This window comes from Terrapene carolina, unplaced genomic scaffold (assembly GCF_002925995.2).
Source record: "Terrapene carolina triunguis isolate 2854851 unplaced genomic scaffold, T_m_triunguis-2.0 Scaffold427, whole genome shotgun sequence".
In the NCBI taxonomy this organism is placed as follows: domain Eukaryota; kingdom Metazoa; phylum Chordata; order Testudines; family Emydidae; genus Terrapene; species Terrapene triunguis.
This window is the reverse complement of record NW_020664778.1, coordinates 591,554-618,253: the sequence shown is the minus strand read 5'-3', so window position 1 is coordinate 618,253 and position 26,700 is coordinate 591,554. Positions and strand designations below refer to the sequence as shown.

Here is a 26,700-nt window from a genome sequence, read left to right as displayed (position 1 = left end):
CACTCCCATCCCTCCACACCCACATCCACCAACTCCCATCCACACATTGTAACACACACCCACACATCACAACGCTCAGCCGTCCCCCACACCCACACATCACAGCACCCCTCCACCCACCACAGGCCTTTGTGGGGTTAGTGTTGTCCTCAGGGCATTTCGAGCAGCTGCATTGGGAGCGAGGGCCCCTGGCTAGCCACAGAACGGGGGGGGGGGGGAGAGAATGGGGCAGATTCCATGCAAGCCGCCCCCACGCTGACCTCTGCTCGCACGCCCCAGACCCGACCAGCAGCAACCCCCTGTCATGCGGAGGGAGAAACAAGTGGCCCATTGAATACACAGCCTGTGTATGAGGGTGTGGGAGGAGGAGGGTGTTGGGTGTGCTATGATGTATGTGTGTGTTGTGATGTGTGGGTGGATGTATGTGGGTGTGGGGAGGTGTTGTGTGTGTCTGATGATGTATGAGTGTGGATGGGTGCATGTGGGTGTGGAGAGAAGGGGGTTCAGTGTGTTTAGGGGTGCGTTGTGATGTGTGTGTTACGGTGTGTTGATGGGGGTGTATTGAAGGGAGAGGGGGTTGGGTGTGGGGGGAATGCGTTGTGATGTGTGTCTGTGTTATGTGTGGTTGTGTGTGGGAAGAGAGGAGAATTGTGTATGGGGGGGATGCATTTTGATGTGTGTGTTATAGTGTGTGGGTGAGTGTATGTGGGTGTGGAGGGGAGAGGGAGTGGGTGTGGGGGGATGTGTTGTGATGTGTGTGTGCGTTACGGTGTGTGGGTGAGTGTATACGGATGTGAAGGGGAGAGGGGGTAGGGTATGGGGATGCGTTGTGATGTATGTGTGTTACAGTGCGTGGGTGAGTGGATGTGGAGAGGAGAGGGGGTTGGGTGTGGGGATGCGTGGTGATGTGTGTGTGTGTTACGGAGTGTGGGTGAGTGTATATGGGTGTAGAGTGGAGAGGGGTGTTGGAAGTGCATTGTGATGTGTGTGTCTGTTTGTGACACACATGAAGAAGGATGACACTACAGACACTACAGAAAGGATGTGGACAAATTGGAGAGAGTCCAGCGGAGGGCAACGAAAATGATCAGGGGGCTGGAGCACATGATTTGCAAGGAGAGGCTGAGAGAACTGGGGTTGTTTAGTCTGCAGAAGAGATGAGTGAGGGGCAGCATTTGATAGCTGCTTTCAACTACCTGAGGGGGGGTTCCAAAGAGGATGGAGCTCGGCTGTTCTCAGTGGTGACAGATGACAGACCAAGGAGTAATGGTCTCAAGTTGCAGTGGGGGAGGTCTAGGTTGGATATTAGGAAACACTATTTCACTAGGAGGGTGGTGAAGCACTGGAATGGGTTACCTAGGGAAGTGGTGGAATCTCCATCCTTAGAGGTTTTTAAGGCCCGGCTTGACAAAGCCCTGGCTGGGATGATTTAGTTGGGAATTGGTCCTGCTTTGAGCAGGGGGTTGGACTAGATACCTCCTGAGGTCCCTTCCAACCCTGCTATTCTATGATTCTATTCTATGACGTGTGAACTCCGGCCCTGTTTTCACCAGGGAGCTGGCAGGTCATGGTTTCCCTCTCAACTGGTGTCTCCTAGGTGTGGCACCCACAGCAGCAGCAGCGGTAACCCCAGCTGCCTGGGGCCGAGCGCATCCCAGCAGTTAGCCCCGATGGAGACACCATAGAGGGGTCTGCAATGCTGCAAGCGCTGAGCCCCCTCCCCATCATTGAAAACCAGGCCCTTTCAAGTGTCTCGTATCAAGCACCAAAGATCACTCATCGCTTCTGAAATCACGGCCCTGAGATTTTTTGTGGCAGAACCAGTGGCCCAAGATACCTCCAAAAGCCCCTGTCTGCAGCCAAAATCCTCCAGTTCAGACACATACAAGAGCTAGCTCCCCGCTTTGGGTCACCGGTCTGCTGCCTCAGTTTCCCCTCTGGGTTCCCTGGCGAACGCGCACACACTCACGTGGGTCACGACCACAGAAGAGCTTTATGAGCTTGCTACTTCTTCCACCCAAGGGGCCTGGTCCTTTACCGCTGGCAGTCCCGGGTTCAAGCCCCGGACAGGATGTACCCACATGCAACTCACCTCGTACGACGGTGACGTTGCGCAGGATCTCCCCGTGCCGCACGTCCACCACTTTCATTTCCTCCATGATCATGGACAGGTTCCGGATGTCGAAGTCCAGCCGGGCGCTGAGCAGGCTGAACCGCTCCCGCAGCAGGTCCGTGGTGCCCAGCATAAGGCTGACAGACTTGTTCAGGTAATACAGCTCCTCGGCGTGGGAGTGGAAGCCCAAGGTGCAGGAGAGCCGCACGTCGTCCAGGTACTTGAGCATGCTGTGCACGTGGCTGTCCGTGGCGTTGATGTTGGTGAAGATGGTGCTGATCTCGATCTCGTGCGAGGTCATGCGCCCCTCCAGGGTCTCGAACTGCTCCGCCGTCCGGTTCTGCGTGTACCTGGTGTGGTACTGCAGGTCGTGCATGTTCTCCTCGTGGTCGTCCAGGAAGGAGGAGATATTATCCAGCTGCAGCTGGAGCCCCATCACCTGCAGCACCAGGTCATGCATGCCTTCCGAGTTCTGGCTGATCCTCTGCGAGGCCAGGCTCATGCTGGCTTGGATGCTCTTGACCAGCTCGCTGGTCTTGGAGGAGGTGGCCCTCAGGCTTCCAAAGAGCCGGGTGTAGTTCTGCCACTCGGTCACCATCTTCTGCAGTGTCAGCGTCTCCTCGTCCGTCTTCCGCTGGATGGCGTGGATCCACTCCGAGGTCTGCCCCACCGTGAAGTTCATCTGCTCCACCACTGCCTTGACGTCATACCGCTCCTGCAGCAGCCCCTTCAGGGAGTCATCCAGCGCCGAGGTGGCCGCCTGCCAGCCTCTCACCTGGGCTAGGAAATGCCCCAAGGTCTGGTTGACTTGCCGGATGGAGAACGAGCAGCCGTCCATCTCACTGGTGATCTTGCTGCTGGTGGATGACAGCTGCTGGTACCCCTGCGAGGTCCGGTCCAGCAGGATCTCCTGCACCAAGAGCATCTTCTGAATCTCCTCCAGCTCTTCCTGCAACTTGCTTATCTCCTGCCCCAGCTGCCCTGTGTCATGGCAGAAGGAGCAGTTCCCCGAGGATTTCTGATCTGAATGAGAGATACATAGCTCTGTCATGCTGTGCGCCAAGCAACGACGCACGAGTCAGCTGTGGAGAATGGACACATTCCCCCTCGGACTAGACCCCGGTGTCTGCGAGGCTCTCTCCACAACACGTTCTTCTCCCCATGTGCTCTGGGATTCCTAAGAGTTGGACACAGATACTGCTAAGCCACATGTGGGCGAACTACAGATCTCTCCAGCGGGGGAGGCCCAAGAACCAGGATTGCCTGGGTTCTCATCCCAGCTCTGACACTGAATCCCTGCACAGCCTTGGGCAAGTCACCTAATCGCTATGTGCCTCAGCTTCCCCCACATGTAAAACAAGGACAGTGATACTTAACCTGCCTTTGGAACACACTTTGCCATCGACCCATAGAGTGTTCTCAGGATTATTATGATCTAGCTTTCCCATGTTTCCTACAGGAACTTGTACAAGGATATTGTGGGAGAGATGTAGCCCTTCCCTCCTCCCCCCCGGACTTCCTCCTAGTTCTTCCTCCAGTCAGGATAGAGGTTCACACTGAAGGCTCTGTGAGACCTTCCCTGCAGCAGCCCCCTTCCATCTGCTAGAGCAAACAGCAGCTTCCACTGACCACCAACCCCCCTAATCCCATCCAACTAGTGACCCCGCAAAGTCCCTTAACTCCAAGGGCTACTCTGCTGCCCGAGGGATCGCAGCCCATGGTCAGGAGATGTAATGGGGCCAGTGCTCCGTGGGGATCAGAACACTCACCGAGCTCCTGGAGGTTCTCCTGGACAGACACGATCTTCTTCTCGTAGTAAGTCTGGGCCGAGCTGATGTCATCAGCTATGGAATTAACTTTCTTAAAGACTGCAGGGAAGAGAGAGATGGGAATATGGGATGGGGTCTGTGCTTTCAGCTCTTCTAGGCTAAGTGAGTGAATAATGATATTTTTCTGGAAACCAAATTGTCCGAAACGGATCCTCTTCTAATAGAAAGAGCTGTTAGTCGGTTTTAGCATTAGCAGACATTTTGGGCCAGATCCCCAGCTGGGAGAAACTGATGAAGCTCCGCTGAACTCAATGGGGCCAGATCCCTATCTGGTGTAAATAAGCATAGCTCCATTTAAATCAATGGGGTCAGGTTCCCAGCTGGCATACATTTCCACCAGCTAAAGTCCTGACCTTTCATCTTTTGAATATATAAGAAATGGAAGAAAGTGGAAGTTGACAGTAATGAAAATAAATCAGAAGCTAGGTATTGTAGAACAATGATAAGGGATGCAAAGGGACATGTGGAGAAATCCATGGCCAGCAGAGTTAAGGACAATAAGGAGTTTTCTAAGTCTATTAGGAACAAAAAGAATCCTGACAATGGTATTGGTCCATTACTAGATGGAAATGGTAGAACTGTGAATAGTAATGTAAAAAAGGCAAAAGTGTTCAATAAATATTTCTATTCTGTATTTGGGAAAAAAGCAGATAATGCAATCTCAACATATGATGATGATAACCCTCTTTCCATTCCACTAGTATCTCAGGAGGATGTTAAACAGCAGCTACGGAAGTTTCACATTTCTAAATCAGCGGGTCCAAGAATTTTAAAAGAGTTGGCTGAGGAGCTCGCTGGACCACTAATGTCGATTTTCAATAAGTCTTGGAACACTGAGGAAGTTCCAGAAGACTGGAAGAAATCTAATGTTGGGCCAATAGCTAAAAAGGATAAATGGGATGACCCGGGTATTTATAGGCCAGTCAGCCTGACATCGATTCCACGGAAGACAATGGAGCAGCTAATATGGGACTCGATTAATAAAAAAATAAAAAGGGTAATGTAATTAATGCCAATCAGCATGGGTTTACGGAAAATAGATCCCGTCAAGCTAACCTGATATCTTTTTGTGATGAGATTAAGAACATAAAACATAAGAACTATCATATTAGGTCAGACCGATGGTCCATCTAGCCCAGTATTCTGTCTTCTGATAGTGGCCAGTGCCAAATGCTTCAGGGGAAATGAACAGAACAGGGCAATTATTGAGTGATCCATCATCCAGTCCCAGCTACTGGCAGTTGGAGGTTTAGGGACACCCAGAGCAAGCTCCCTGACCATTTTGACTAACAGCCATCGATGGTCCTATCCTCCATAAATGTATCTAATTCTTTTTTTAACCCAGTTATACTTCTGGCATTCGCAACATCCTCTGGCAATGAGTTCCACAGGTTGACTGTGTGTTATGTGAAGAAATACTTCCTTTTGTTTGTTTTATGCCTGCTGCCTGTTAATTTCATTGGGGGACCCCTGGTTTTTGTGTTCCATAAAGGAGTAAATAACACTTCATTACTCACTTTCTCCACACCAGTCATCATTTTATAGACCTCTAGCATATCTCTCCTTAGTCGTCTCTATTCTAAGTCTCAGTCTTTAAGCCTTTCTGCATATGGAAGCTGTTACATACCCTCAATCATTTTTGTTGGCCTTCTCTGTACTTTTCCCAATTCTAATATATCTTTTTTGAGACAGGGCAACCAGAACTGGATACAGTATTTAAGATGTGGGTGTACCACAGACTTACATAGTAGCATTATGATATTTTCTGTCTTATTATCTATTCCTTTCTTAATGGTTCCTAACATTCTGTGAGCTTTTTTGACTGCCGCTGCACATTGAGTGGATGTTTTCAGAGAACTAACCACAATGACTCTGTCATAAACATACAGCTAAGGGTAGCATAAAATCCCTCCTTTACCTGTAAGGGATTAAGAAGCTCAAATAACCTGGCTGACACCTGACCAAAAGGACCAATAAGGGAAGAAGATCCTTTCAAATCTATGAGGGGAAGTTTTTGTTTGTGCTCTCTTTGTTGTTCTCTCCGGGACAGAGAGGGACCAGGGCAGGAAAAACCATCTCCTAAAACCCTACCTGAAATAAGCATCTAAGATTACAAAAATTGTAAGTAATAGCAAGGTAATGCGTTAGATTATCTTTCATTTTAGCTTGTGAATTTTCCCTATGCTAAGAGGGAGGTTTATTCCTGTTTTTTTGTAACTTTGAAGTTTTGCCTAGAGGGGAAAACCTCTGTGTTTTAAATCTTATTACCCTGTAAAATTAGCTTTTTTTTCTTTATAATAAAGTTCTGCTTTTAAGAACCTGATTGGTTTTTAGTGTCCTAAAAACCCACTGGTCTGGTCTGTGCTCACCTTGTTTACCCATTTGGTTGGTATATTATTCTCAAGGAAAGGGGGTGAAGGGCTTGGGGGGATATTTTGGGGAAACAGGAACTCCAAGTGGTCCTTTTCCTGAATCTTTGTCTAACTCACTTGGTGGTGGCAGCAATACCGTCCAAGGACAAGGAAGAATTTGTGCCTTGGAGAAGTTTTTAACCTAAGCTAGTTAAATAAGCTTAGGTTAAAAATAAGCTTAGGGGGTCTTTCATGCGGGTCCTCACATCTGTACCCCAGAGTTCAGAGTGGGGAGGGAACCCTGACAGACTCCAACAGCTTTTTCTTGAGTGGGAACAGATCATTTAGACCCCATCATTTTGTATGTATAGTTGGGATTATGTTTTCCAATGTACATTACTTTGCACTCACAAGTTTGGCTGAGAAAGGTAATAGCATGGATGTAATAGACTTCTGTAAAGCATTTGACTTGGTACTCCCACAACATTTTGATTAAAAAAGTAAAACAATATAAAATGAACATGACACACATTAAATGGATTAAAAACTGGCTAACGGATAGGTCTCAAAATGTAATGGGGAATCTTCACTTTGAGCAGGTGTATTTCTAGTGTGGTCTTGCAAAAATCAGTTCTTGGCCCTTCACTATTTTACATTTTTATCCGTGCTCTGGAAGAAAACAGAATCATCACTGATAAAGTTTGCAGATGACACAAAAATTGCGAGAGGGGTAAATAATGAAGAGGACAGGTCACTGCCACAGAGCGATCGGGATCGCTTGCTGCACTGAGCACACGCAAACGATATGCATTTTAGTAGGGCTGAATGTAAATGTCTACATGGAGGAACACAGGCTGGAGGCCACATTACGTGACAGGGGACTTTACCCTGGGAAGCAGCGGCGCTGAAGAAGATTTGGGGCTTGTGGTGGATCATCAGCTGAACAGGAGCTCCCAGTGAGATGCCGTGGCCAGAAGAGCTCCTCTGATGCTTAAAGAGGGGATCTTGAGCGGGAGCAGAGAGGTGATTTTCCCGCCTGTGTGACCGCTGCTGGAATCCGGTGTCCAGTTCTGTGCCCACAATTCAAGCAGGATGTTGATAAATTGGAGAGGGGCCAGAGAAGAGCCACAAGACTGATTAAAGGATTAGAAACCTGCCTGATAGTGACAGACTCAAGAACTCAATCTATTTAGTTTAACAAAGAGAAGGTTAAGGGGTCACTTGATCACAGCCTGTAAGTACCTACGTGGGGAAAACATATTTAATCATGGGCTCTTCGGTGTAGCAGACAAAGATCTAACAAGATCCAATGGCTGGACATTGAAGCTAGACACATTCAGATTTGAGAGAACTGTCATTTTTTAACAGGGAGGGTAATTAACCACTGGAACAATTTCCCAAGGGGTTCTGGTGGATTCTCCATCAAGACTGGATGTTTTCCTAACAGATCTGCTCTCGGGATTATCGGGGGGCAGGTCGCTGGCCTGTGTTACCCAGGAGGTCAGACTAGATGATCACACTGGTCCTTTCTGGCCTTGGAATCGATGGCCTCTTCCCTTGTTGCTTTGTTCATTAGGGTCCCGACCCCGCCAGGTGCAGAGAGCTTCCTCAAGGAGCTTTGGGCCGTAAGTTCCCCTTTTATACGGTGAGTGATGTCTGGAGCTCTGAGCAGAGGGGTACGGAGTCAGGCTGTTCACGTTCCATTCCTGCCTCTGCCACTGACCTGCCGTGTGACCCCAGCTAAGTCACCTCCCCGCTCCGTGCCACAGCAACAAAATGGAGACGAGACCATGGTACTTCCCAGGGGGTTGTGGAAGTCTCACTAGTTAATGTGTGGATAGAAAGCTGGCTAGATCATCCGGCTCAACGGGTAGTGATCAATGGCTCCATGTGTAGTTGGCAGCCGGTTTCAAGCGGAGTGCCTCAAGGGTCGGTCCTGGAGCCGGTTTTGTTCACTATCTTCATTAATGATCTGGAGGATGGCGTGGACTGCACCCTCAGCAAGTTTGCAGATGACACTAAACTGGGAGGAGTGGTAGATACGCTGGAGGGTAGGGATCAGATACAGAGGGACCTAGACAAATAGGAGGATTGGGCCAAAAGAAATCTGATGAGGTTCAACAAGGACAAGTGCAGAGTCCTGCACTTAGGACGGAAGAATCCCATGCACTGCTACAGATTAGGGACCGAATGGCTAGGCAGCAGTTCTGCAGAAAAGGACCTAGGGGTTACAGTGGACGAGAAGCTGGATATGAGTCGACAGTGTGCTCTTGTTGCCAAGAAGGCTAATGGCATTTTGGGCTGTATAAATAGGGGCATTGCCAGCAGATCGAGGGACGTGATCATTCCCCTCTATTCGACATTGGTGAGGCCTCATCTGGAGTACTGTGTCCAGTTTTGGGCCCCACACTACAAGAAGGATGTGGAAAAATTGGAAATAATCCAGCGGACGGCAACAAAAATGATTAGGGGGCTGGAGCACATGACTTATGAGGAGAGGCTGAGGGAACTGGGATTATTTAGTCTGCAGAAGAGAAGAATGAGGGGGGATTTGATAGCTGCTTTCAACTACCTGAAAGGGGGTTCCAAAGAGGATGGATCTAGACTGTTCTCAGTGGTAGCAGATGACAGAACAAGGAGTAATGGTCTCAAGTTGCAGTGGGGGAGGTTTAGGTTGGATATTAGGAAACACTATTTCACTAGGAGGGTGGTGAAGCATTGGAATGGGTTACCTAGGGAGGTGGTGGAATCTCCTTCCTTAGAGGTTTTTAAGGCCCGGCCTGACAAAGCCCTGGCTGGGATGATTTAGTTGGGGTTGGTCCTGCTTTGAGCAGGGGGTTGGACTAGATACCTCCTGAGGTCCCTTCCAACGCTGATATTCTATGATTCTATGTGTGTGAGACAGTTTGCTGGAGCTGTGCTAAGGGGGCAGAGGCTGGTGTGGAAGGTCCGAGGTTCACAGCCTGCTGATGAGCCATGATGGAGGTTGGTATGCAGGTGGGGTTTGCACAAGATTTGAATTCCTGTGGCCCACCCTATGCTACAGCTGAGCTGCCCCTGACAAGCTAAGGGTGTTGCTGCTGCCTAAACAGTAGTCTACTACTGCTACCAGCTGACTGAACTATTCCTTTAGGTCAAGAGATAGGGACTTAGTGCAGAAGCTCCTGAGTTCTAACCCCACCGATGAACTGTGGTGGGGGTCATTGGGCAAGTATGAAGAATTATTGATTATTAAATTCAAAGCCAAATGCATTGCAGGCCCCACAAGAGAAAGGCTGGTCCAGTGGTTAGACCACCAGTCTAGGACTGGGGAGACCCGGGGACAAGTCCCTGCTCGGCCGTAAACTCCCTGTGTGACCTTGGGGGAGTCACTCAGTCTCTCTGTGCCTCAGTTTCCCCATCTGTACATTGGTGATAACAGTCCTGCCCTGCCTCACAGAGGGGTGGTGAGGATAAAGATTGTGAGGTGCTTCGATACCATGGTGATGGGTGCCTGGGATGGGGTGTGCATCCCACACCAGCCCTGACAGAGTTAGCAAGGGCCTTAGAAACCAGTTAGGTTACCCGGAGGCACCTCCAGGGGGAGGGTAAGTCCGGAGCTCCTGCCCTGGAGTACGGCATCTGGCCAGCGGCTACAAGGGGGGAAGTAGTAGCCATGGGGAGTGAAGAAGGCTCCAGTGGTGAACCCAGAAGCAGGAGAGAGAAGACAGGGAAGGAGCCCAAGGAAACAGGGATGGGGCTAAGGACCTGGATTGCTGGTTATAGAGTCCCTCGGCTGGAACCCATGTAGCGTGCAGGCTGGGGTACCCCTGCCAGCCACTGGTGCAGTGGCACAGAGCCAGAGGGGTTGAACACCGGCTGGCACCAGCATTTGGATAGGGATCCGGTCGGACTTTGTAACCCCAGAAGGGGTGGTCTAAGTGGGGGGCCACCCGGAGGGCGAAGTTACCAGCAGAAAGGCTATCACGGAGCAAGCACCAAGCAGCCAGGGGGCACCCGACATGGCCAGAGCGACACCCCCCAACCTAGACGTGCTGGTGGTGAGTGGCGATCCCATTCCAGTGCCACATAAGGACCGCAAGCAGATAGAACCCTGCCCGCTGCGCTAGGTGCTGTCCGAATCGGCTTGCTTTTCCGCAGGAGCTGAGCAACTCGAGAGACAAGACCTCATGACACCAGTGCACAGTGGTGTCAATCTGGATGGTGGCACTGGGCACCCGCTTGGCGCTGGCATAAAGCCCAACGTCTCTGCCCAGAGGATCTTACAGTCTAAGGTCACTTCTGACCTGGAAATCTCTCGTCCCACCCATTGTAGAGCCTGAGGCCAGAAGGGACCGCCGGATCATCTACCTGACCTCTTGTGTATCTCAGGCAACGAGCCCCACCCAGCACCTGCCCACAAAACCCCTCTCCAGCCGTGGCCAGCCCTGGGGCTTCAGAGGAAGGAGACAAAAAAAACCCCCAAACCAGAATACACTGAGGGGGAAACTATCCCTTCCTGACCCCTGCAGGCGACCAGCGGAAGCTCTGAAGCATGAGAATCTGCCTAACCCTAAATCTGGGGCAGATTCTTCCTCTCCCCTCTGCCTTTCTTACCGCGCGTCTATGGTATGGCTAAGGCAGGTCTGACCCTGCAATCGGATCAGCCACTGGGGATGGGCACCGGGGTCTGCGCAGCTCAGCACAGACCTGATCCAGACCACGTCCCTGGTAAGAGAGAGCAGGGTGGGGGGTGAATATTGGCCCCCGCGGCAGGAGCCATTTCCGTGCTGGGTGCTGCTTAAACTTTCCAGTAGGGGCGGGTCCCCATCCATCTCCCTCTATTGTTTTCCTCCCAGATGTAATTTACAAGCGATGAACATGAGCAGGGAATGTCAATTTTTAATGGGCGCTGAACACATGGGAAACCTTCCAAGGCGCTGGAGCAGCCAGCCATCGCTGGAGCATAGGAAGGGGAGGAGAAAGCGGAGCCAGCATTGGAAATGGTTGGCTCGAATCCTTCGGGTGGGTGGGATTCGACGGGGTTGCACACTCAGCCGGGGGGAGCTGTGTGGAAGTCGACGGCGCTCGGCCACTTTGCACCAGCTGGGGGTCTGGCCCACTCCTGCTATTTATACAAAGGACCACCTGGCGTTTCCAACCCTTGCCAAGCGAGCCAGAAACGCTGTCGCCTGCATCACCTCCCTCTGCCAAGAGCTTCTCCCGTGTCACTGCTCTGTGGTGGGCCTCTTCCCGTCCAAACCTGATTATGGAGGCAATTTTCATGGGATGACAAATGGGAGCGTCAGCCAAAGACTAAATCGACACTTGCCTCCTGCCGCTCTGGAGTGTGGGATGGGCAAGGAGCCCAGAGCGGGCTGGAATCAGACCCGCCAAGGGAAGCCAGCCCTTCTTCAGGAGTTGGGAAAGGGAAAGGGAAAGGTTACGGATCGGGGAAAGGTCACCTACGCTGGGGCGTTCGTTGAGCTGCTGCCCCAGGGCTCGGCAGGCCAGGGGAGAAGGGACGGGCGCTGGTGGGCAGACGGGGTCAGGAGAGGTTCTGGGTTTGGATCGGAGGTCCCAGCCTGAAGTGCTGGCTCAAGCGCGTTAAGTCAGTCCCGACACTGGGCGTGTTCAGGTTCAGATCTGGGCTTTGGCGCCCCCCAGGCTGAGGGTGCTAGGTTCTGCTTTGGCCCATTGCAGAGACACGGGATTAACAACCTCGCTGGGTTGAAGACGGAGCTTGTCAAGTGTACAAATGGGATTCCAGGATGGGGACGCCCAGGAGACCAGGGACCCAGACTCGATGACCCAGATGGGCCCGGCCAGGCCTGAGTTCCCAGCTTCCACCCGGACGGAGCTCTACTGCGAAGGGGGTGAGTTTGGATCCCGCTCTTGGTCTGGCCCCATCTCTCCGTCTGTGATGAAACAACTTGTTTGTTCTCTCTAATCTCTCGCAGGGCCCCCATCACCGCAGTATCTGGGCTCCTCACAATCGTTAATGGATTTATCCTCTCTTTGCCCCTCCCCCTGCTAGCTTCTTGGAGCCCAAGGAATGTGCCAGGCCCCTGCTCGGGGATGCCCAGGGAAGGGAAAGCCCCTTTGCCCCAGTGCTGGGTGAGGCCCTATCTAATGGCACTGTGCCTTGGGCGTGTCTGTGTCGGTGCAGACGGCAGCTGGGTGAGGTCCAGCCGGCTGGTCTCCGCGGGCAGCCGTCGCACAGCATGGCAAGGTTGCATCACCATGTGAGTGTTGTAGCCGGTTGGTGCTGCAGGGCCAGCCCGGCAGGTCTCCATTCCCCTGGTGCAGAGGGCCAGCCAGATGGCAGGGGCCCATGGAGAAGACCTGTGCTCTGGTGGCCCATCCTAGCTGGGGAGGAGGAGAAGCCCGGGGTGTGACACGTGCTCTGTGTAGGACCTTCCGGAGAGCAGGGAGGAGGAGCGGGCTGTTCCAGGCCACCCACGCTTAGCTCCTCAGGGCTGGAGAGAGAGCGGGGCTCAGGCAGAGGCTCCTCTGATACCAGGGCTGTGGGATCTGGCAGCTCTCTCTGCCCAAAATAAAACACTGCAAAAAAAGCCCAAAGGAAACCACCATGCCAATGACTGTGCTTAACTGGCACGAAGGCCAAACAAGAGATTCCCCGGGCAAGGCTGCTGCTGGCCCACGGCTCTGAGGGACTGTGGGTGGTCTTCGCTCGTCGCGAGAGGCGGGAACCCACCCTGCGACTTGGGGATTTCTTCAGGCCATGTTCTCCGGGATCTCTGCTCCCCGGTGGGCTGCAGGTCAAGGGAGCCACGCTGCTTTCCCACTGAAGCAGCCACAAGAGGATCGAGATGCCGGGCTCACTGGTGAGCGATGCCCTGCCGGGATGCTGGCGGGGTCTTGGACCACGAGCTCTGCGCTGAGAATCAGGGGATGGAGAGGGGGTTGGACGCCGGCTTGGTTTGGACGGGGGCTGCTCTAGTGCACGGGGCACTGGAGACCTGGGTTCTCCTCCTGGCCCTGCAAGGGTTGAGAGACAGCGAGGGAACGGACACAGCTAGACAGTGAGGGTAGGAGGCAAAGGGGAGCCCTTATGATATAAGGGGGCTCTGGGGTGAGACTGAATTCTGAGTGTTCGGGCGGTGGACTGGAGCTGGTCATGGTTATGAACTAGGGGTCACCCAATGAAATGAATAGGCAGCAGGTTTAAAACAAACAAAAGGAAGTATTTCTTCACACAACGCGCAGTCAACCTGTGGAACTCCTTGCTGGAGGATGTTGTGAAGGCCAAGACTATAACAGGGTTCAAAAAGAACTAAATAAATTCATGGAGGATAGGTCCATCAATGGCTATTAGCCAGGATGGGCAGGGATGATGTCCCTAGCCTCTGTTTGCCAGAAGCTGGGAATGGGCGACAGGGGATGGATCACTTGATGATTGCCTGTTCTGTTCATTCCCCCTGGGGCACCTGGCATTGGCCACTGTCGGAAGACAGGACACTGGGCTAGCTGGACCTTTGGTTTGACCCAGTCTGGCCGCTCTTATGTCTCTATGGCACGGGAGCTCTGCAGCATATACCAGGTCCCTGCAGCAGCAAGCCCCGTTACCTACGAGTGGCTCCTGGAGCAGTCGGGGGAACGCAGACACTGTCACAAATCTTGGGTTTTGCCACTGGCTGCCTACGGCCACACTCTGAACTTCACAGCAGCAGCGGGGACAGCACCCAGAGCCTTCTGCTCCCAAAGCCCAGGCCCTGCTGCCGTAGCGAAAGGGGAATTTCTGTTAGCACTAGAGGAGCTATGACACACAGCAAAGCAGGTTGGATTCCATCTGCTAGTGGTATCAGGGGTGCACATGCATACTTAACCCGAGCAGGCGAGTGGCTAGGGCACTGGTGTTAGGAGACCCGGGTTCTAGGCCAGCTCTGCCACTGATCCACTGCATGAGCTTGGGCAAGTCACTTCCCCTCTGTGCCTCAGTTTCCTCATGGGTAAAATGGGGGTGACTGTCCTCCCCCCCCACCTTTGTGACATGAGGATTTCAAGAGCTAAATATCATTATTATTACAATCCTCCAACCCCCCAGGTGACCAGGTGGGTTTCCCAGGCAGGGAAAGCCCATGTTACGCTGGTCTGCTCGTGTTTCCTGGGGAGGGGCAGGCAGGAAGGAAAAGGGAGTCAGGTCCCCCGAGGCTGCGCTTACCCAGGGACGCCAGCACCATCACGGCGATGATCAGCAAGACGCAGAAGACGTACAGCCCTTTGACGGAGGTCTGGAGCGACAGGTTCTTCTGGCATCGGCTGCAGTTGGTCCGTGTCCTGCCTGAACAGGGACAAAGGCGAGAAGGGAAGGTTGGACTTTTCCGGCACAAGGCCTGGAGTCCACCCTCCGGGGATGGGCAGGAAGGATGCAGCACCTCAGGACCAGGGGCATCCCTCAGACCCTGCCCTGCCACACACCGCCCTCCCGGTTGTGAGCTCTGGGGCAGCTACCCCTATTTACATCAGCCATCCGGTGGATCTCTTTAAGCAGAGGGTAGACTCGAGGAGGATCCCCCGGAAATCAACCCATTTTGTCCACCAGATCTAAGGGCATCTCCCTGGGTCCCCTTTGGTACTGACAGCAGAAAGGCCAGGCCGGGAGCCTGAGGTAACGGCAGAGCTGTAGAGAAAGGAAAAACGCAGCGTTTCTGCCTCCTCCTGGCTCTGTGTCCTTCGTTTGGAGATTCCCTCCCCACCATCCCTCTTCCAAAGGCTACGAACGAGGATCCTGCCCTGCCACCTGCAGTCACCCACTCGGGGATAACAGTTCCATGGGTTGGCACGGCCCAGGCTTTGGGGTAGGAGCCGTTGGCCCGCTCCAGCCGGGGCACAACCAATGCTGGGGGCAGACAGGGCACAGGGCTGCAGGCCAACGTCCTTTGAACGCAATGGAAAGGCTCCCACTGACTCTGGGGGGCCTAGGACTAGGCCTGGATGAATTTGCTCTGGCCATGACGAGGGCCGGGTTTGTACAGGTCTTGGGGCAGCTCAAGACGGAGCTGGGTGCCAAGGGGGATTTTTTAAAGCACCTTGAGGTGCCTAAAGACTTTTAAAAACCCAGCCAGACAGGGGCCAAGCCCACTTGTCAGAGCCCGCCCCGAGCTTCTCCTCAGTTGCCTCCTCTAGCCAAAGTGAGGCGAGATCGGGGTTCTCCATGGCTGCCCGAGGGCTCTGAACCCAGCTGGCTGGGCTCCCTTCTCCAGCGTGAGCATCAAGCCCGGAGCACAGGGCCAGGGGCAGTCCCTGCCCTTCCATTGGGTGATGGTACTGACAGATGCCTCAGGCTGGTGGGACTTTACAGGGACTCCCCCCGCCCCGACATATAGGCAGCAGCCCCCCTCTGTGACTGCCTAGCCCGGGCCAGGGCTTAGCCACTGCACAGGCTGTGAGAGTGAATCTGGGAGCTGGAGAACCCCAGGGTCCTTTCGCGTCCCGACTCCGGTCTCTACAACCTACTCCTGTCTCTGCTCTCCTACACCTGCCAGCCAGCAGAGGGGAAAGGCCACCATTCAGGGAACAAACCCTGCTCGGTCGCCTTCCTCAAGCCCTTCCCCAAGATAAGGCACTTCCTCCCTCCCCCAGTTATGGGCCCCTGGGCTCATTACAAGTTCTCCCCCGTACAGAGCTTCACAGCCTCGGGGCCTTGCCATGTGGAGCGAGCATCTAGGGAGCATCCCTGCATTGCCCATGGGGAATGGAGTGGGAGACACCTGATGGGTCTTCTCGTGCACTGAACTTCCCAGGCCGATCGGCGCCCTCACCGTCTGGTCTGTATCTGAAGGATGGCATGTCGTCGTCCTCTCCAATGAGGTCTTCTTCTGAAAGACAGGCAGATGCTTCAGAGCTTTCCCTGACTTTGCTCCACGGAATCACTAGCCGTGACGGCAGAGGGCCAGAAGAACCTGTCGCTCCAGGGGCCACCCATCCCCACCCTGCAAAGCTCCTTACTCCACAAGTAGCTCCAGTGGATAAGATGCTACTCGGGGTGAGTAGGGGCAGCAGAATCTGGCTGGCGGTGGAAGGTGCAAAGCTGGGTCCATGGTTACGATCTATTTTGGGCTTCTCCAATAAACTCCTTTGGGCTCAGACCCCTCAGGCTTCCACGCGGGCCAGGCGTTTTGGAAGGTGGGAAGATGCCCAGGCAGGGTGCTTTGGAAAACGCACCGTCCAAGCTCCGTTTTGTTTCTAAACGAGTGACGAACGTTCGCAGCAGCTGCAGTTGGCTACAGCGAGCTGCTGTCCGTTCAATGCACCACAGGTTTTCTTTCGGCTCAGCCATAGGGAAGGAGCGTGTCCCGTTCCCAGCATTGCTCCTCTGCCTGTAGACATTGCTGGGTCCTAAAGCCCTTCTGTCTGTTGGCAATCACCAAGGGCTAGATTGTGCCTTTGGGCACAGGGATAGTGTGGAAACCGAGTCAGCCCAAGAGCCGTGGTGTCTCTGAGACACCTCTGGAGTCCCAGTGCTCTCCCTATTCCCATCTTGCTCCCGCAGCACTCATAGACTCTAAGGCCAGAAGGGACCCTCATGATCATCTCGTCTGACCTCCTGCACCTTGCAAGCCACGGAACCTCACCCACCTACTCCTGTGACAGACCCCGACCTCTGGCTGAGTTACTGAAGTCCTCAAACCATGGTTTAAAAACTCCCAGTTACAGAGAATCCACCGTTTACTCTGGGTCTAATTTACTAGCCGTAAATTAACAGCTCCCAGCTCAGCTGCATTGGCCAGAGAGCAGGCACCACCCATTCCCTGCCTCGCCCCCTCCACCTGCTCTGGGGCAGGAGTAAGGGCACACACAGCCCTGCTCGCTCCCGCACGCCCAGCCCTCGGGGCCAGGGCAGGGAGCCTGTGAAGAGGTGAAAGGGGAGCTCCTGCTCCCTGGCATAGGGCTGGAGTCTGTGACACCCCGGCCCTCACGCAGCGCTAGGGTGACCAGATGTCCCTATTTTATAGGGACAGTCCCGATATTTGGGACTTTTTCTTCTATAGGTACCTATTACCCCCCACCCCCGTCCCGATTTTTCACACTTGCTGTCTGGTCATCCCACGCAGCACTGTAAATGGGCCCCACGCTGCAGCGCCCGGCAGAGAGCGGGTCCCTGCTCTGAAGCGCTGGGAGCCAGGAGTCACCGGGGTGGGACAGCAAAGGGGGAGCGAGATCCAGCTCGCATGAGGACAGCCCAGCGGGAACCTGGTGGGAGTGACCTTCGCTTTGCCATGGGAATGAACCTGGGGCACCTCCCCCAGGCAGACACGCCTGCCTCCTCCACCCCACCCCCGGGGGAGCTTTACCCTCAAGGCAGAGCATTGGCTTAATCAAATCTAGCTCCGACAGAGGCCCCAGGGCCCTTCCTTTGGACCGTTCCCAGCCTGTCCTGCAAGGAGACGTTCCTCTGGGTGCAGAACGCCGGTTCCGTCAGAGAGGGGCCCTGTCCCGGACCCCACCACCACCCCCAAGGCCTGGCTCTCCACGCCCTTCGTGCTCCGGGCTCCCAGGGAGTGCCCTGCTCATCTGCCCTTTGCCGTTCATTCCCCTGGGCTCTCCTGCAATTTAAACAAATGCCAGGGGAGAGGACGTGCCACCTGCACCCTCCCAGGCCTGGGGAAATCACTGCGGTTACACAATTGCTAAGCCCCTGCCTAGCCTGGAGGTTATTAATTAACCCCCGGATACTGACTGCAATGCACTGGAGCCTATCCCGGACTGTGGGGGAAGCACTCGGGCTCATGTGCATCTTTGACCCCAGGGTACTGAGAGCAAGACACTTTCCGAGGCATATGCGTGGGACCCCCTAAACCTCACCTGTATCTGAACCCCTCACCGCTCAAATCCATCTCTCTTGGAAACATACAACAAGCTGTCATGGGCAAACATGCACCCCGAGGAAAGGGTGACACATTTTCCTTTCTCCCCTTGACCCAGAGAGGCTGGTAAATTAATCACAGAGACCAGGAAAGAGTGAAATAGACGAGGAGCGATCCAGGCCGCTCGCTGCCTCTGTAGCGTGTTTTGTTTCACACAAGAACGGTCACAGGACAGGAAAGGGGAAAAACGAGATCTCGTCTGAGTCTAATTTCCCCTGACACTGCAGATAATATGCACAATTCAGCTCCTCCTCATCGAGTCGCTGCATTGAATAAAGGGACTAATGAGGCCTAATCGGCTTCCAAATATTTCCTGAGCCGTAACATTCGGAAGTGGGTTCTGAGGGTGGTTGGATTGGGGTTTCGCCTTGGCAGGTCATGAACACGGGAGAGCCAATTGTGAAATACCGACTGTGCTTTCAAACCGCTTCCCACTCAACTCCAGGGCTGCCTGGGAGAGAATGTTGAACGTAGACAGGATTTCGGTTTAGTCTCATCCCGACTAAGCATCTTACTTTAGACAACTCCATGTCTGGAGGCTTCTTCGTGACAAGATGTTTTGCTTTAGAGAGCCAAAGGATGGGATGCGTTTCTGCAGCAGACAGATGACCTGTGCCCCTTTAAGGTTGGAATGTCACCCGGGAGGTAATAAAAAGTGGTGTTTATTAACATCCATCTGGAGCACAATTTGCATGTTGTTCTGGACCTGAACCCCAATTCTTGGCATTCCCCCCAAGTACAGTCATAGGTCGGTTACAGGCTGCATTGACTCCGACAACATGCTTTGGAGTTTCTTTGAAATTACAGGGTGTAGGGGGAAAAAACCCCTCAGCGGTTAAATGAGATTTATGTAATTAGGATTTGCACTGTCTTTCTATAGACTGGGGAATTTCCCACTTGGCTACCAAGGTCTAGACAGATGTCCAATCAATTAGGGAATTAGATGAACATTGATTTTCCTGATCAGTCCTAGTGCCCAGGGAAATCAGATGACGGCTAGGAACCATCTGTCAACCTTGGATGTAACCAAATTTACTTAGCAGATAAGTCCAAAAAAATTCCACTGAGATCTCTAGCACATGAAAGAGCCTCATCTCATGGCTTTGATGTAATTACCATGAAACAGGACGGTTTAGCCAATAGGATCACACTATGCAAATAGTGGAGAGTCAGTTTCATGCTGAGTGGCTGAATCCCCTGCCAAAGCCAGAATTCTAGGACCGGGAAGAAAGAACAATTTGTTATTTACTGCTTGGAAGTGAAATTGAAAAGGCTAAAAAAAGATCCTCTACCTTAACCAGGGCCTGGGGAAGTTCTGCAATATGAGGGTTATGAAAACCTGCTGCAGTTTTGATCTGCATTTGGCTCCGTCCCAAAGCTCTAATCTCAAAGCGCAAAACTCTGTCAAAATCCCCAGGTTTCGTATCAAAACTAGAAGAGCACAAAAATAATGGAGGAAAAAATGTGATATTCGCAATAGCTTTCTATGGACAAAGGCCAGTCGTTTATCCGTGAGTAGATTCGCAAACCCGAGGTATTGTTTTCATTCTGTGACCAACTCTGCTTTTTATTCATTCTACAGGAAACGTCAAACCTGCAGGTTTTGAGGTTTACAAATTCTGCTGTGATTCTCTCACACGGCCCTAGAATCATGAACCATGCAGAACTGACAATGACACAGGGCTTGATTCTGCTCTCACTTATACCTCCATGCAGCTGATGAAGTGGGTTTTAGCCCATGAAAGCTTATGCCCAAATAAATGTGTTAGTCTCTAAGGTGCCACAAGTACTCCTTGTTCTTTTTACTTATACCTATGTAATTCAGGAGTAACTAACCCCGCTGACATCAGAAGAGCTACACTGGTGCTTTATAACACCCCAGCAGCCAGCCCTCGCGTTGCCAAAGGAGAGCGTCACTGAATAGCCTGCAGGGAGAAATTCACAGGGTCCGGATCAGGGACAGGGAATGGGAGCCTTTCCTCTCTAGACGCAGGCCAGCGGCAGAGTGGCCGAGAGCCGTTCCCGTCAGCTTTTGGGTAGGACGAGCTGGGCGGTCTCAGCCCAGTTCGTTTCTGTGCCATCACCACTACAACATGCTCCCCTTGTTGGATGTTGTCACAGGTTCAGGGTAACTGCTCCTGCATTTCCCCTCCGGGATCCCTCGAGGGCACCCACTTAAGGTTTCCGGCTCCCAGTTCTCTGGGCCAAGACCCGCGTCTCTCTCCCACCCGACCAGGTAGCCAAACACTGCAGGAATCTGGAAACGCTACATGGACAGGCAACTTCAGTCAAAAAAGTGAACAGAACGCTGGGAATAATGAAGAACGGTGAGCTGAGAACAAGCCCGTATAATGGATGTGAATCCATAAATCAGTCGCAGGTTTGCTCTGAGTTAGGTCTGGGTCACAAGATGGAACCGCCGTCCTGCACCATGGTCCAAGAGCTTAGTTTGAACCAACAACCTTCAGCACCAAACCACAGACTTGAGCTAGAGGAGTAACTCCATTATCTGGTGCCAGTAGTAAGCGGTTATCCTCTGTGGATGCACAACACCCACGTTGCGAGGGCACCCAGCCCAAGTGTGGCTTTATAACCACTCGCAAAACTGGGTGAGGTCTGCACGTTTACAGGCTCCTGCACACAAATTTCATATGTCTCTCTTTGCAACACCAGATCTCTAAGCAAGGTCAAATGTTACCAAACACCCAGGAGGGGAGAGGAAACTATTTGTATACAAGATTTTAATTTTTGTGGTTTTAAACCTGTTTGTGATTATATTAATGTGTGGTCAGTCAGGTATTTTTAACAAAACAACCCAGCAAGACAGGCTGGTCTCCTGGTTGTGACTGAATCAAAAAGCCAATTGATTCGTGCTCTGCTGATTCCTGTGATCTCACCAGAGACCTCCCTAGGGTGCACATATAGCCCACAGTCACCTGCGCCGCCATCCTGCTCCTCCACCTCCTGTCCCCCCTCTGTGTAAGACATCAAGGCAACCTGAAGCCCCGAATGGGCACATCCCGCCTCTCAGTGGTGTCAGGGCACGGTGCCAAGCTGGGAGGCCAGGCCAAAGCGGGTTGTAATCACCTGAGAGCCATGAGGTCAGTTTGCCCTGGCATTAACCCTGGTGCTTGGCCTTGGTCATTGGAGCCAGATGCCCTGCCGCAGCAAGACCTGACCGTAACTGATTCCGGGGTACATACCTGCTCCGTCCAGCAGAGCTCCGACTGTGCTCTCCCCGCACATAGCCAGAGAGAGAAGAGGGGTTTCTGCCGATGATTCCCGCCAGCAGTAATGGGACTAGATGATCATAAAGGGTCCCTTTTAGCGTTTGCATCTAAAACATCCCAGACGCAAACTGCCACCACAAAGATTAATGCTTTGCGTTTCCGGAGCACTGCCACCGCAAGATGGCAAAGGGCTGTTATGACAAACATGGAGCCTCCCAGCCCCCTACTGGGAGGCCAGTGTCATTGTTCCCATTTCATAGATGGGGAAACTGAGGCAAGGGGAGGCGTAACTTCCCCAAGGCCACAAAGTAAGGTCAATGGCAGGACTGTGACTAGAATCCAGCAGCTGTGATGCCCTGTCTGTGGCCTAACCATTAAGCATGCTTCCCCTCTCAGGTCTATCTCCTCTCTGCATCCATCCAGGAACACATCTGAGGAGGCCAAGCCAAACACTGTACCAATGGGACACGCAAAGCATCAAGCAAGTGACAAATTACGTGCCAACGCCCAACCGTAACTCAGACCTAGTTCCTTGGTTATTTCCTTGGACAGCATATTATGAACACGTATGAAATGGGGCACATGAGTCCATATCAACTAGACGTGCAAATTGGATGGGAGACACCCGTATTCCTGATAAGGTGAGCCACGCTGAGCAGTCCTGCCACTCTATACTGCTTCTCTGGCTCACTTATTGGATGTGGAGAAGCTGGGAGTGTAGTTTGAAGATAATACTGGTCCTCAAGTTATTAACTAATGTAGCAGTGGGAGGTTGGGATTATTAAGGGTGATTTTCAGTCCTCTGATGTGTGCACTGAACATAAGAATGGCCCTACTGGGTTAGACCAAAGGTCCATCTAGCCCAGTATCCTGTCTTCTGAAAGTGGCCAGTGCCAGGTGCCCCAGAGGGAATGAACAGAACAGGGAATCTTCCAGTGATCCATCCCCTGTTGCTCATTCCCAGCTTCTGGCAAACAGAGGCTAGGGACACCCTCCCTGGCCATCCTGGCTAATAGCCATCGATGGACCTATCCTCCATGAATTTATCTAGTTCTTTTTTGAACCCTGATATGGTCTTGGCCTTCACAACATCCTCCGGCAAGGAGTTCCACGGGTTGACTGTGCATTGTGTGAAGAAATACTTCCTTTTGTTTGTTTTAAACCTGCTGCCTATTAATTTCATTGGGTGACCCCTAGTTCTTGTGTTATGAGAAGGAGTAAATTACACTTCCTTATTTACTTTCTCCAGACCAGTCATGATTTTATAGACCTCAATCATATTTCCCCCCTTAGCCATCTCTTTTCCAAGCTGACAAGTCCCAGTCTTATTAACCTCTCCTCATACAGAACCCGTTCTATACCCCTAATCGTTTTTGTTGCCCTTTTCTGGACCTTTTCCAATTCCAATATATTTTTTTGAGCTGGGGCGACCACATCTGCACGCAGTATTCAAGATGTGGGCATACCATGGATTTATATAGAGGCAACATGATATTTTCTGTCCTATTATCTATCCCTTTCTTATTTATTACCAGCATTCTGTTCGCTTTTTTGACTGAAGCTGCCTGTCGGTTGAATTGAAAGGGAGCATGGGGGAGTGAGTGGTCTATCTGTGTCCCGATGCTAGTGAGCCTGACGATTGAGATTAGGTTGGGTGTGGATGTTGCCTAGCCTCAGAGAATTGCAAATTTTAAAGCCAGCAGGGATCGTTGTGATCATCTAGTCTGGCCTGCATCACACAGGCCCTAATTCCTGTCTGAACTAGAGCGGCTGTTGAAAAATTGCCAGTGATGGAGATACGATAACGCTTGACTTCAGTAAGACTTTTGATACTGTCTCACATGACTTTCTCATGAGCAGAGTAGGGAAATACAACCTAGGTGGAGCTACTATAAGGTGGGTACACAACTGGTTGGAAAATCATACTCAGAGAGTAGTTACCAATAGTCCAGGCCAGGCTGGAAGGGCATAACGAGTGGGGTCCCACAGGGATCTATTCTGGGTCTGGTTCTATTCAATATCTCCAGAAATGATTGGGATAATGGCATAGAGAGTCCACTGATAAAGTTTGTGGATAATACCAACAAACATGATTAAAGATCTAGAAAACACGACCTACAAGGGAAGATTGAAAAAGTTGGGTTTGTTTAGTCTGGAGAAGAGAACATTGAGGCGGGACATGATAACGGTCTTTAAGTATGTACAAAGAGGAGGGTGGTAAATTGTTCTCCTTATCCACTGAGGACAGGACAAGAAGCAATGGGCTTAAATTGCAGCAAGGGAGATTTAGGTTAGACAGTAGGAAAAACTTCCTGTCAGGGTAGCTAAGCACTGGAATAAATTGCTGAGGTAGGTTGTGGAATCTCTGTCAAGGGAGGTTTTTAAGAGCAGGTTAGACAAACCCGTGGCAGGGATGGTCTAGATCAGCAGTTCTCAAAGGGTGGGTCGGGACCCCATGTTAACGAGGTTACCAGGTCTGGTCGGGTTTAGACTTGCTGGGGCCGTCGCTGAAGCCTGAGCACCATTGCCTGGGGCTCGGGCTGGTTCAGGCTTTGGTCCCCCCTCCTGGGGCCATGTCGTAATTTTTATTATCAAAAGGGGGTCACGATGCAATGAAGTTTGAGAGGGAATACTTAGTCCTGCCTCAGTGCAGGGGACTGGACTAGATTGTCTACTGAGGTCCCTTCCACTCCGATGATTCTATGAACCCACCACAACCCCTTGGTAAATCGTTCCAATGGTTAATTACCCTTCAATTGGCCTTAGCTTCTACTCCTAGTCATTAGACTTTGTTCTGCCTTTGCCAGTAGCTTGAAGGGCCCCCTAATATCAGAGATCTTCCCCCTGCCTAGGAACACACAGACCCTGATTCAGTCACTGCTCTGAGACTTCCCTTCCATGAGCTAAACAGACCGAGCTCCTGAATTCTTTCATTGTAAGGCAGGTTTTCCAGACCTGCGCTCCTGATTCCTATTTAATGCTCGCGGTGTTCTGAGCAAATGCTCTCGAGCGCTAAATTAACCCAGTTTTCCATGTGTGATTCCACAGGCTTTGCAGACAGATCTTCAGCGAGGCCTGAATTTCAGCCTCTGACCGGGTCGCATTTAGCAACAGCTTATAAAACTCCCTCTCCTTTACAAAAATAAGAGAGTCCTGGAAAGGGGCTGTCGGAGCCCAGCCGGGCACATGTCATTTTCCAAGGCAGGAAAGCTGCCCTCTGACTCTCCATCACACGCAGCATCACGGTGAGCGGCTCAAATATTTACCGTCTGATGGCGTGATGGGAGCCAGTTTACAGTTTAGCTGGAACTCTCGGCCCTCGGATGGTTATTTCTGGGCGGCCAGTTTGGAACATGCCCATGCTGCCGCCCATTTCCCCGCAGCAGAGCATGAGCCAGTGCCCACTGCTTTCAGATCCCCTGCAAGTGCTTGCGTTACAGCTGCAGGGTGTGGGGGGTGAATGGCTGGACCTGCTCCGATGAGAATCAGCCACCGCCATCACCCTAAACTCTGCCTTTCACCCTAGCGAGCTTTACACATTGTATACAGGCAGCATGCCTGAAATGCGGCCCGCTCTGGGGTGGAGGGACCCTGCTGCACGGAACTCGGTTTATCTGCCTTGAAAAGACAAAAGGCTGAGCCAACCCTCCCATGTGGCTGTCAGGTCCTTACCCATTATCATGGCATCCAACCACGTTACAATCGCTAACCCTTTCTCCTGTACTAACCTTCCTAGGCAGGGAAACTGCGGCTTTAGGACCTTCCAAACCTGCTACTTAGCTCTCTAAGCAGCCCGCTCCGGGGGTATGCAATGCTCTCCAGTGTCTCTAAGCAGGGGTGAAGATACGGCAGCGCCACCAGCGGCTACAGGGGGCTGCCAGGCGGGCACTCAGAAATCCCCGTGAGCTAAGATGCAATCAGAGAAGCTTCCACGCTGTTCTCCTGACCTTGGTTCTCTGTCCCTTGGAATCCATCCATCCACCTACTCCTGCTGCACTGGGAGCAGGATCAATCTCTATCTGTCCCCACAGTACTCAGGCACGGAACAGACTCACTCCCAATCCCCGTCCCGGAGCTGGCAGCCTGCCACGTGCTCCCCTGCGCACCAGGAAGGATGTATCCCACCAGGCAGGGTGGCTAGCAGCATCCCTGCTCACCGCTGCCCGGTGGCACACAGACACAGGCTGGGCTGATTGGGAGGGACAGCGGCTGGCCCGGGGGGGACGGGGAGACAGCTCCTTGTGCGGCTGATCTTGCACAAGTCCCCGGGGACACGCAGTGCACCGAGGGGACAACATCCTTGGCACAGGGATGGGGGAAGCCCTGGATCCGTGCTGGGGGCTCCCTCTTCAGGATCCTGCCACAGGCAGATGGAGCAGGGGGGTTGGGACAGACAGGGAGGGGCTGGTCGGAGGGGATTTCTCACCTCTCAGCTCCTGACTCCAGTGTCTCAGCCCCTTCCCCACCTTGTCCCACAAAACTATCCCTTGCCCCCTCCCCTCTCTGCTCCCAAACCCTCTCCCCCATCCCGGCTGCCTCCCTTGCTGTCCCCAATTCTGTATCTGAATTCAATGCTGTGTCTACACCAGGGGAGGTTCTCTGGCCTCCGTTAGACAGGGAGGCTCAGAGCAGGGGGTCCCTTCCGGACTTGGGATCTGTGAATCTGCCTGTCTCTCCTCAACCTCCCCACTTGCAGCACTCCCAGTTCACTGGGTCCATTCCCGGCCAGCTGCCTCCCCAGTGCCCTTAGCCCCGGGCTAGATACTCCCACCTCGCCCAGGGCTGCCAGGAGACAAAAGGGCCCCTTGGGCCTCGCAGGGGCTGCCGTACCCGGGCGCAGAACTCACCTTTCATGGTCCTCTCGCAGGGGCACGGAGGGGCCGGGAGCTGCTGCTGAGTCCAAGCAAGCGGGTTCTGGGGCGAGGAACGCACGGGAAGGGAGGCTGGTCAGCCCCTGGATGGGAAAGGCCCCACAGCCCCCTCCCTGCCGACACTTCCCCCCCTTAGCGCTCTGCACCGGGGTCGCCTCTCCTCGCGGGCATCCCCGTCTGGCCTGCTGGGCTTCAACGAGCCGAGTGCATGATCCTGGCTCCTCCCGGCTCCCCCTTTCCTCTCTCCCTCTCGCTCCTTGGTCGGCAGCCCAGATCAACTTCCTCGCTATTTCAAAACCACCCCGAGCAGCGGGTCTCCCCCGGCAGCCTCTACTCCTCCCATGGCCGCGGCCTGGGGCGAGCCGGCCTCGGAGTTCTCTCCGCCCGAGCTCGCCCGCCCGCCCGCCGGAATACAACACACAAAGTATGTGCTGGA

At 52.8% G+C, this 26,700-nt stretch overlaps 1 protein-coding gene across 4 annotated transcripts in view; it reads right to left on the bottom strand.

Annotated features, from left to right (window-relative positions):
- SCARA3 (scavenger receptor class A member 3) overlaps positions 1 to 26,700 on the bottom strand; it is a 32,079-nt gene extending 5,379 nt beyond the window's left edge. Inside the window, exons 1-5 of one of the 4 annotated variants that reach the window (XM_026658319.2) lie at positions 26,241 to 26,700; positions 16,007 to 16,114; positions 14,458 to 14,577; positions 3,883 to 3,981; positions 2,093 to 3,136 (exon numbers count right to left, since the gene is read on the bottom strand). In XM_026658319.2, coding sequence (XP_026514104.1) covers positions 2,093 to 3,136; positions 3,883 to 3,981; positions 14,458 to 14,577; positions 16,007 to 16,114; positions 26,241 to 26,247 — 1,378 coding nt within the window. In that variant the 5' untranslated portion in view covers positions 26,248 to 26,700. The remainder of the gene's footprint in view (positions 1 to 2,092; positions 3,137 to 3,882; positions 3,982 to 14,457; positions 14,578 to 16,006; positions 16,115 to 26,240) is intronic. The other 3 variants (XM_026658320.2, XM_026658322.2, XM_026658321.2) reach the window with 3 other exon arrangements.